This window comes from Chelon labrosus (genome assembly GCF_963514085.1).
Source record: "Chelon labrosus genome assembly, chromosome: 13".
In the NCBI taxonomy this organism is placed as follows: Eukaryota; Metazoa; Chordata; class Actinopteri; order Mugiliformes; family Mugilidae; genus Chelon; species Chelon labrosus.
Genome location: NC_140346.1, coordinates 9,487,997 through 9,500,099, shown reverse-complemented (window position 1 = coordinate 9,500,099; position 12,103 = coordinate 9,487,997). Strand labels below are relative to the sequence as shown.

The following is a 12,103-nucleotide window of genomic DNA, read 5'->3' as shown; positions in this document are numbered from 1 at the left end:
GGGGAGTGGTGAGGAGGAGAAAACAAGAGACTGGGGAGAGAGAAAGGAGAACTGGGAGAGTGGAAGAAAGAGAGGGAGGCTGTGATAAGACATGCTGGTGATGTTCCTGCTCTTGTTTATTAATAATATAGTGAGAAATATTTCCCAGTTCCCTCGCTTATTAAATCAAGGAATACCCTTGTGCCCTGGCTGCTGTGTGTGTATGTGTGTGTGTGGGTGTGTTTCTCTTTGTGTGGCTGTGTCTATCGAGAGCCAGAGGACATATGCTGGTCAGCCAGCTACCCTCCCAACTGCCCATCATTTCTCCCTTTCTCCCTGTAGGGTGGCCATTACAGCGAGCCCCTCAGGCCATGCCACAGCATATTCACACGCACGCACACACACACACACAGTGGAAAAAAATGAAATGAATAAAAAATGTTTCAGTAAGCATGCACACATACACGCTTACACACGCTTACACACACACACACACACACACACACACACACTCCCCTCTCCATCCATCCAGCTCAGCTCGAGAGTCTCTGTGAGTGGGCCTCAGCCCCACACAACAGCCCCATGCTAGGGCCTTGGCTACATTAGCAGCCTGGCGGGAGGTAGGCTGGCTGGGCCGGCCAACAGCCTCCAGCTAACGTCCTCCCACAAGAGCTGGCACCCTTTACGTGAGCTGGAATGGTCACAAAGTGGAGAAGAATCTAATCCGGTTTGCCTAATTTTTTTTTTGCACCGCATCCTCAGCCACCATGGGGCTTATTTGGGCCACTTTCCACCCTAAATAAATATGAAATATGAGTCCTGCATGTATGTTTGCTGGGAATTATTGGATTAAGTAGTAACAGCATAGAGCTAGGTTAATGCCAAAAGAAAGAAAAAAGATGCAGCACTTAGAGAGCAGGCAATTTAAGCCCCGTCACAGTGATATCACATGACAGCTTTACATCTTTAGTGTAAGTACGTCCTGCAGCTATGCTTCCCTGTGCGGATCAACACCTGTGTCACCACTGGCTGCCTCCATTAGGTGTAAGTTAGCCCGCCTTCACCCCTGCTGCTATGAGCTTCCTCAAGCTGACAGCCATTAAGGTTGAAATGTATCATACCTGCATAAGGGATGGGGGCATCTTTGTCAAGAGCCACCAGGGGAGGATCCAGCAGGACGATGTCAGTGTTTTCAGTGATCACACCGTGGTATGACGTCTCAATCCACGGCTTGTGTTTATTCACTGTGGAGAGAAAAAGCAAAATGCGAGAAGTGAAAAAAAGGTGCAAAAGAACAATTCATTTTAAAATACTGATATTTCCACCGATCAGCCACAAAATTACAATTCAATGTTCTGCTGGGAAACATTTAGACCTTACATTTAGACACAAGGCAGGCCTACACAATATTAAGAAGGTGGTCATAATGTTATGCCTGATCGGTGCACATCTTCAATTTAAATTAACCTGAAATCTGACAAATTGATCAATACAGTGAGTACATCTGCAGCGAGTATACATGCACAGTTTATTTGCAAACCTCTTCCAGACTGTTTCTTTGAAACATTCTCATTCTGTTAATCTCCCCTGCCGCTTCTTTTCTTTATTTATTTTTTTCCCCTTCAGACATCCCCTGCAGGCTTCAGAACACAGTGCCACGCTTGATCAATGACCACCACTGAGCTGCCAGCGCCAAACTGTATCCAAGACCAAGTCAAAACAAAGTCCATGAGCTGAGGGCTGTATCTAGGGTCACAACTGAGTAACAGCCCTTAGGGTTGCTTGGTGCATTCTGCAGACACACTTGCCACTTGTTTTACCATAGTACAGTCACAAGGCGAAGAAGATAAAGTGTCTAGAGAACCAAACTTTGCCACAAACAAAAAAAAAACAAACAACAACACACAAATCACCCTTTGTCTACTCTAAATGCTGAGTTCAAATTTGTGGATGGAAAATGACAGTGATGAAAATGACAAAGCTATAATTTGTGGTGCCCTGAAAAACATTAATTTGAAAAATGAAACTGAATATTTGGTTTAATGGAGAATGAAGTGTATAAACAATACTCATTCTCCATTCAATGAAAGGAAACCCAAAGAAAATGGACCCTTTCTAAGTCCTAATCAAGCAATCATTGTTACAGACCACTTCAGTTATTCGCTGAATGTCAGTAAAAGCCACTTGACAATGCTGAAATGTGTATTTTCAAACAACCCACACAGGGTGAATGTTACCAGACATCATAGTCTTTAAATGTGAGTACACAAAAATAAAAATATTTGCCGTTGTTGCGGTACACTCAGTATTAATTCAGTCCCTTCTAATGCAGGGCACTCTTGGTACATAATTCACCATAATCTGTGTTCGGGGTATATTTTACACACCGTTGTGTGTTATACCTTTCTGTGTAGGTGGATGCGGTGCATGCAGGCGTTTGGGGTTTTTGCTGCTGTAGCTAGCAGGATGAGGGCCTGTCAACGTTCTGGTAGTTTCTAAATGGGTGACCCCGACACTTGCCTAAAGAGAACCTCTACAGTCCTACACAGGAGTACTGTATTTGGAGCCCAGGGGTGTAATTCTACGGCTGGCCTGGGGACATAGAATGTGTTTTGACATGCTTACCATCCAAGTAGGGTTAGAAATTTCATTTGGTAATAACTTCAGTGACAGCTATAGCTGCAGCAGACCGACTACACAGTACACATCTCCAACACAATCAATCTGAGTCAGTCTAGTAGTTAGTCAATGGGCAGAGGGATCATAATGGTCAGACATAAACAATGAGGAAATAGCCACCTAATAATAAGTAATAAGCTGACACAGTTAGTGATGGATACATTGCTGGAATAGCCAAAAAAAAAAGTAATATTTAAGTTCACTGGTAGATTTGTTCATTTGTCAGTCAACAGTCGTGCGCTCAAAACAAGTTAGCCAAATAAATAAAATAAAATATTGAAGCAGCTAAAAGTAATAAAGCAATGGTTTAATTAAATGTAATAATCTAATAAGTAAAAATTTAATAATCAACATAACAAATTTAGCATCATCCTGGTATCAAAAGTGATAGATAAATGGTTGAAACACTAGCTAAAATTGATTATTTAAATAGCTTATGGATGTGAAAACTATTATATTTAACTAAAACACATTAATAGAATTATTTACATTTTGTAATAGATATATGGTTGTAATAATGAGCTAAAAGTAAAGTAAGAAGTAAAACAAATGAATGCTAAAACCATACATTTCTGCTACTTTGGGCTGTAACATGGCGGTTAGCCAAGAGCCCATCAGAAGAGATTTTAGCACACATTATGTAATTATGTGTTCGAGGACTGTGGGTAGCGGCAAAAAGCGAGTGAGACCTAGGGAACACATGCTAACACCACAGGGATGCATATTGATGAGAAAGCGTGGCTAACAGCGCTGCCACAGTCAGAGGAGATCATTTACAGGGACAGAGAGATGGGAACACATTAGTCTATTAGGACATGATAAATATGCATGAGACTCTTACAGCAGTGAGGGGCAAAATGACACCGGATTTCAGCTTTAAATGCCAAAACTGACACTGAACTGTGTCGTTTCGGGAACAAATATCTTGCTGACGCTGCTGTACAGCGATTTCAAGGGGAAACGTGATTTGTATGTGCCGTCACGGTCGCTCCCAAATGCGCTGCTAAGAGACGCAAACCTGTGCAAAAACTCTTGTGGGAGCAATCTGTTGATACAGAACAATTAGCACACCGGTAGACTGATAGAGAATGATAACAGACAAGCTGTACTTTTACAATCAAATCCTGTAGCGGGATGTCACGCAGGGCAAACAGAAGGTAAGAGACCTGAAAATAAAGATGATGGAAAAAAAAAATGACTAATCTCCTGCAACAACTTGGTGTACTACAGAGTATAGCACTATTTGAGCACAATACCTGAGAGTTATTGTGGTGTCTTGAGAATTAAAGGGGCTTGCCCTAAACTTCATATTCAGTCTCCCCACAGCTTAGGAGCCCTACTGACCTTTTAATCCTTGATGCTCCATTTGTGCCACTCATAGCAACTACTTAGCAGCATCAGGCCAAGCCTTAGAAAAAAAAAAAAAAAAAATTCTCTTATGACAGCACGGAGCATTTCAGCTGCAGTGGCACAGTGTTTCTCGTCATAAAACACAATACAAAGTAATGGCCAGTGTCAGACAGCTCAGCATCATGATTTAGTCTGATGGCATCTCCGCGCTGGTGACCTTTGTGATATCGCAGGTACACGAGACGGAGTGCATCTTTCCATCAGCCAGAGTGGCCTAGCTGCTTTGCTGCTGCGGGTTAATGACATCTCAAAGACTCGTTTTCTCAGTGCGTGGGAGACGCGGGACTGATGAGAGCATTAAAGGAGAGTCCATCTCTGGTAATCGCTGCAGTATTTCGACGGGGTACCACCTACATGTTAACCCAGTGACACCATCTTAACATATGGGGTCCGTGTATTGACGGACTGAGACATGCCCCTGAGTCACGATCAAATAATGGATTGACATGCTTCTTTCTTTTTGCAAATAATGCAGGTTATCAGAGGGGTGGAGTGGGATGGAGTGAGGCCGAGTGGGTAGAAAAGGAAGGAGCCAGGCCATCAGACCCAGAGATTCCCCAGAGGAAACACTGCGGCCGCTTACCACGATCGAACCCGCGGCTGCAAGAGCTAATGCCTTGACGTTGAGTGATTAGCTACATACTCCTCCATGGTGGCTTGAATCAAAACTAAACACAGTTAATCCTCTAATCAATAGGAAGGCAGCATGACACCCCACACGCTCAGATTTGTCTGCATCATTTATCTCGCCGGGTAGAATCAGATAGAAGTACCACTCAGAATTGCTCTCTTCGCTAAAAGTCTTCAAGCTTTTGTGTACCGACGACACAAACCGATGAGAAGATTTGTCCTTTCGACATTCTGATTGAACTGTGCTGTGCTCATCTGCGACTGAAGCTGCGGGCTTCAGACGGACTCTAATAGGATGTGTGCTTAAAAAAACATCAGCAAACATAAACGCACCTGGAAAAAATGAAACTGCACTCTGAGTGACCCCAATTTTTTAAAGCAAACATCTTGAATGGCTACTAAAAGCACTTAGTAAATGGCATGTGATAACCCTGTGTTTGTGAATGGCGGGAGGTCTATTCGCTGGCATCTTATGAAACCTTGTGGCTGTTCGGCTGAACTAGCTGAGATGCAAAGGGCTCTTTACATCTCAAGGACAGAGCTGGAATCAAACACACTGTTTTCTGTTTCATGTGTTAACAAGCAGAGGAAGCTGCTCACATGAGATTGTCGTGTTTGTATTTAGAGTTGAGATGGTCTTCAAATACCACGACCTTTGGACGCTGTGTCACAGACGGGAGAATGCAATTTTGTGAATTTTGATGAATGGCTTTCAAGGCAGACGGAACAAAATGATTTATTTAATATGTACCAATCAGGCATAACATGACCATCTTCCTAATATTGTGTAGGTTTCCCGTGTGCCTCCAAAGCAGCTCTGACTCATCAGAGAATGGACATGGGCCTTCTGAGGGTGTCCTGTGGTGTCTGGCAACAGAATGTTGTTGGTGGGGGCCTTTGGGTCCTATGGGTTGAGGGGAGGGGCCTCTGTGGATCATCCCACAGATACTTGATCAGTTTGGGATCTAGTGAATTTGGAGGCCAGGTCAACACCATGTGCTGTTCTTCATGTTTCTTGAGTTTTTCCTAAACCGTTTCTGTGTGTGTGTCTGTGTCAGGCTGCATCCTGCTGAGGATGGCTGCTGCCATCAAGGAGTGTCATTGCTATGGGGTGGGGGTGGTACATGCTTAAGTAACATCCACATGAATGCCAGGTCTAAATGATTCCCAGCAGAACATTGAATTGGTCAATGTTATTTACTTCTCCCGTCAGTGGTTTTAATGTTGTGGCCGATTGATGTATGTCAGAAAGGGTGCCTCTTTAATTTTGCTTTGTTTTTTTTTAAGCAATTGCCATCCTGAATGTGTACAGCTAAATTCAATAAAATGTATTAGCTACTTGTTTTAGTAATACCCACTTTCTTTCATTTTGTCTGCACAAACGAGTGGAGTTAAAGGCCACTGAATCATTTTTATGCTTCAAATCAATTTAATCACGGAGTTAGAGGGATACAGCTATCAAACCTGTACGGGCTAATATAATCAGGTTGTGTGACAGCTGAAAGGTGAATGCCAGAGCTCAGATGCCCTTTACTGCGGGCTGCCAGTCAGGGGGACTATCTCCCTCCACCATTTCAGTGCCAATTAAACCGAGAGTCGTGGATTTGACTTGAGGCGCGGACCATGGCAGAGGCCCTGTAATGGCTGATTAATCTCTGACCAGGGAACGATGTGCCACCGTAACACCGTGCTGGCGGGGGCCACCTCTTAACAGGCAGGTGCTGCAATCCGAACAGACCCCGGGGGGGGGCGGGAGAGGAAGAGAAACAGTTGTAATTAAAAAGAAATCTGTAGGAAATTAAACTTTGAGTGATAAGGTCAACACAAGGGGCCAAGATGAATACATCAGCATAATGAAAAGTAAACGTACTGCAGACGGTTAGGCATTACGGCGACCAACAGGCAATTACAGCTACACTGCAAACTGGGACCTCACGCCAGCCCGAAGAGGCTCAGAGATGTCCATCAACGGGTTGCGGCAAATTATCGAGAAACATCCCCGCTCTGCCAACGTCAAGGGATGTGTCTCTGTTCACCCCCGCAACCACTTCATCATCACAGTGATCCGTGTCTTCTTTGAACCTTGGAGATCTTTGCAAACTTTAATCTTCTTTGCACTCGGTGCGCTGGCTTTGTGCTTCACAGAGCAAGCTGACAGGAACCATCTGCCGGGAGAGGACTTTATTACACATAAAAGCTTCTAAGTGGATTCCTCGTCTAAATACAGAGGCCTCAAGATCTTAACTTTGATTTTGACATGACATCAGTTTGAATGAAGGGGCAACACGTGCACCCTGCAAGTTAACGGAACCGACAGTGCATATGCATTTTTATTTTGACTAGTTTGCAAAATACAATAAATAACATAAAGCTAATCTTTGTCACTTTTATGGATGTTCAAGATGTTCAGCAGAGAGTTAGCAATAGACTTAAGGTCATTACACTTTCTTATCTTTTGTGCCTCAAACTTAAATATACATTCCACAGTTTCCATTTTTGCTGCTGCATTCCAGGCTTAAATTACCACCACCTTTATTAACCGCTGTACTCCACGCTTTAGATGGAGTGACTCTGTCAAAAAATGTGATGCAATGCAAAAGCACAAAACTAACAGAAACTTTACTTCTTCTTACTTCTCTAAATAGATTAAAAGTTCATCTTATTTTTCTCTCAGTGTCTATTTATCGCCAAGCGAGGAGTCAAAAAGGTGATAAAATGTTACAAACGGGGTGTTTCTGGCGACATCACAAGTTCAAGCAGCGCCTGTGTAGCGATGCATGTTCCGCCATCCAGCAGTTAAGTTGTGTGGAGTTACTGCAAGAAACTTACTGAAGCAGCATATTGTTTTTCCTCTGCTTAAGTTGCAAGAAAATGTTTCTATGGCTGAACAGACAAAGAAAAGACCAAATACTATTATACTATGTAATGGAGGCGTGGCCCGGTCAAATGCCAGCTGACTGATAAGGTCACACAGGCAACACTGTGCAGATTTCTGGAAAGCGAGGTACAAAAAAACACACTGCAGTTAACCTCTTATTATAGGTGCCGCCACTGAGAAGTAAAAAAAGGAAAGAGAGATTTATGGGGTTGCCATTTCAAACACAAGTAGATTATATGTAGATATACCAGGTTAAGTGTTTAAACATAACAGACCTCAGAGTCTCTAAAACGTGATTAAACTGGTGGTTTAACATGAATTTTCCAGGATCTAAAGCAGCCTTTATGGGCAACAAAACTGAAGACAAATAGTTTAATTACTGTTTTTGCATGTTTCCCTAATAGGTTTTAAATGAGAACATAACCAGAAGGTACAAAAAATTAAGGGAATTTAATTAAATAGATGGAAAGAGATATTAGATTCTGGAGAAGTCTGTGGGACAGCCTTGTAAATTATTTCATTTCAATTGGTGGATGGCATATTGATGAAGAAGAAAAAGGAGAAGGCGGCGCTCACCAAAAGACTTTAAAAACTTTACTAAGGCATGATCTGTCCGTCAAACCATCGTTTGCAATATTAAACACGTTAGGAAACTAAAGCCAAGATAAAGCTACAATAGCTGCTTAAATTAATACTTGAAAAAACAAGTACACGAGAAGGGCTTCTGAGCAAAGTGCATTAGTGAGTCAGAGCATACAGTAAAGAAAAATGTGTTCCTGTCAAAACACATGGTTCACATTGAGGCTGTCCCTTCACAGTCCCCCTCAGACGGTGACACCCTGACCTGTGCTGTGTTTGGTAAAGAGCTCCTTCTGCTGCCCTCGTCTCAGAACGGAGTCTGGAGGACACAGGATGGAAACTGAACTCACTTTCAAACTGTTTAAAAACACCTCGTGTCCTCTGGGTTCTAATTGAAAATCATGACTCGGGCCGAACATGATTCAACTGTTGCCTCTTGCTGGTCCCTTTGTGGTGGTTTTGTTTGGACTGGTTTGGTTTTGCGAGATTATGAGCTGTTTGTGGCCCTGGGCTGGATGAGATAAAGCAGGATCAAGCTGGGCTTTTTTTGGTTTTGTCGAGCGCGGAATACAATTCAGAGGCTGCTCTGCATTGCCCTAGGTGTGCGCATAAATGTGGAGGTGTGTAAAATGTAGCATGTAAGCCTGTGTGTGTTTGTGTGTTTGTTGCCTCTGTGGCCCCTGGCAGGTTGTGCATTCTGGCCGTGATCCTAGTGCCTGGTGCCTGGTGCCTGGTGTGTGTGGTAGTGCTCAGTAGGGCAGAGGGGGAGGTTCAGTGTCTGGCTGGAGAGCAGAGCAGTGTTGCAGCAGGACCCCACAGCCTCTGAGCCTAACAAATCCAAAGCAGCAAGAGCACACGCTGCCCCGTGAAACCACCCAGCGAGCGCTCTGACCGCAGTAAACAAAACAACACAGCAACAACAAACAATCAGGCTCAAAGGTTCGCAGACAAGCAGAAAAAAAATAAAATCATAAAGGTGCATTTATCATTCTGCTCTTCACAGGACAGGAACAAAAACGCGGAGAGGAGGCAAGTGCTGCCACACATATCAAAGTCCAGCTTTATTTGCACCTCAGTGAGCAATGGCATTTCTGTTTTGACATTTCTCTCCCGTCTACCCCTCAACATTGTCCCTGCAGCAAAATGATAGAGCCCTGACAAAGGTCAGGCTTTTATCATGAGCTTGTTTTCCATCCACCTTGGCTGAAGTGCAAACCATCCCCCCTGGAGTCAGAATCCAAGAGCAAAGAGGAGAAGGAGAAGGAGAATAAAGAAACAGATACAAATTGTCTGAGTTTGTCTCTGTGCTGCGAGTCACCCTGCTGCCATAATGCTGTATGCACTGCTCTACTTTCAGGCGGGGACTTATTAACCTGCAAAGATAGGGAAAAATGCTCACTGCACAGTCACTCTGGTGCTGCGCTGCTCCCACCAACCCCACTTCTGACTGTCCCTGGGGAAGAGTGAGAAAAACAAGAGAGAAATGTAGGAGTGCTATGCATTAAGGTACACAGAGGAGAAATAAAAGCCACACAAAAATAACTAAAAGCGTCCAATCAAATGATCAAGAGTGTATGTATAGGAGCTGAATATGCACTTTTGCTGTCATTACCCCGGGCAATCATGACCCCTCTTTATCAAATGGCTTCACAGTCACAAATGTTCTCACTGTGTGTCATTTGAGAGCCATTATCCTGCTCCATTATTGTATGTGCAATTTGAGGCATGGCATTTACCGCTTCCCGCTTTTCTCACACACACAAACTCTGGGAACATGTTAAGAGACACACCTACACAGCAGAGGAGTGTCGGCGGGCAAGAGTCACGACAACCCAAAATGGTAGATATGTACCAAATACCAAATGGATCCAGGATGGTGGTGGAAAAGCTATTCAGGATGCGTTTACACAGCACACAGACCTCAAAATGATCTCATTTCAGGCCCAGGTTATCTAACGCTCTTAACTACTAACATTACAAATACGATATTTATACAGGACGCTCATGGAACCAGTAATTAACAAACACAACTGCAGTTTCAGTGCTGACTTGTTATTTCGACCTAATGTCATTCAATCCTGCGTTTTTGTCAGCAGATTCCTGGGTGTGTGGTGGGAGCAGGCTCCATTTGCCCTTAAATCACCCTGCCCCATTAGTTTTGACTGACATTCCCCCAGTAGCTTTCGACACAACTGCTAGTAAGAGCTTCAGTAGGTTGTTTGAAAAAAATCTTGAGATGTCGACACACTGAATGTTGGGATGTCAGATATTTTTGTAAGGAGATTTACAACAGCCTGCGTAGATGTGTCAGTCTCATCCGCAGTTGTTGATGTTTTCATTTGAAATGGATTGTGTGCCTCGATAAATGACATCCACATTCTTAGAAGGACAGGACGTTTCTGTCCTGCTTGCACGGACAGCTAATGGCAACATGTTCGGCTCTCGTGTGCAATGTATGTTATTAATTAATGGAACAATATGCTACATTAGCTTCCTTTTTTTCAGACGTACAGTTTCACTGTCATTATTGTTTTAACATGACACTGGAATGCACTTTAGGACTTTTCCATGTGTAAAGGCTACCAGGACAGAACTGAATCTTTGTAGGCATAGTGTGATCATGTGCCATAGTCTGTGAGTATTTGCGTTTGCTGTGCTCAAATGCTTAACTGCTGCAGGGTACAGTGGGGGTTGGTTATGCCTACCCAGAATGCTATAAGAAAAATGGAAACTGACCCTTGTGTTCTGTGTTTTACTGAACATCCGACTTGCCTGCTGGTACTAAAAAAATAATAAAAATACTATAGCACGTTTGTCTGAAGATTGTGTCTGTGAAGGTTCTCAGTCATCCATGTCATGGTATATCACAAAAACAAATTGTCGGATCAACAAGACCTTTACCTGACTTGTAGGCGTAGCCAGCAATTAAGAGATCTAACGCCAGACTAATCCAACAGTTAAGGAAAGCATATTTATCTCTGTATGGGTGTTCTTTGCTTTTCTCCACAACCGTTCGCCCGGCCTGCTTCACACTTGGTGGGAGGGAACCCAAGGGAGTGTGGCATCGGGTGTGAAGTCGTTTGGAGGAGGTGAAAGTTGTGTCACGCTTTCACAACAGTATGTTTTCAATGGGCCTGCATCACCCGGGGGCACTGACAGCACTTTTCTTTTCTTTCATTTTCTTTCCACCCGCAGCAGGCCTTTCCAGCCTGCAGCTCTCTGACAGCAGCTCATTCTGTCTTTTGCTGGTTGTCTGGATGATCGGTTCTTGAGAAAGCTACAGGCTGCAATTGGTTGATGGTCTGAAAAGAAATGCTTTGAAAAGGCATTGCAGAATTAAAGAAAATGTAGTGGCATTAATATGAAGACATAACCATAGTACCCAAAGGTCCCACTAACAACATTCTGCTGCCAGACACCACAGGACACCCTCAGAAGACCCATGTCCATTCTCTGATGAGTCACAACTGTTTTGGAGACACAATGGAGACCTACACAATATTAGGATGGTGGTCATAATGTTATCCCTGATCGGTGTATAATGTAGATATGTGTCCTCTCTTGTACAGTGTGTCTGTATTAACTAACCAGCAGAATACCGATGTAGAATGTACTTAACATATTCTGCTGAGTCAAGCTTTTCTCAGATTTCAGGTGCTTTGCACTCAGTTTTGTTATTCACAAATTCTGCATTAAAATAACTGGGTAGAAAAACATGAGGGAACTAAAGACATAGACAATCCTGCATAAAAATTGGCAACCAACAATCGCTCTTGCTGACTCAAGCCACTTCTACTACTAGTTCTTGCAAGTCATTCTTGCAAGAATCTGCAGATTGCCCAAAGTCTGAGTCAATGTAAGGGACAAGTTCTCAGGTCCCTTCGATCTCTGCAGAATTTTGTTCCGGCCAGTTAACGTGGAACCTCAGGCCGGCTGTGAAACAGGGGG

General features: G+C 43.4%; 1 protein-coding gene across 1 annotated transcript in view; it reads right to left on the bottom strand.

Annotated features, from left to right (window-relative positions):
- Positions 1 to 12,103, bottom strand: part of LOC311498348 (calsyntenin-2-like) — a gene marked incomplete at its 5' end in the record, with an annotated part of 268,748 nt that overhangs the window by 167,737 nt on the left and 88,908 nt on the right. Inside the window, one exon of the mRNA XM_084558889.1 lies at positions 1,101 to 1,223. Within this exon, the coding sequence (XP_084415015.1) occupies positions 1,101 to 1,223 (123 nt within the window). The remainder of the gene's footprint in view (positions 1 to 1,100; positions 1,224 to 12,103) is intronic.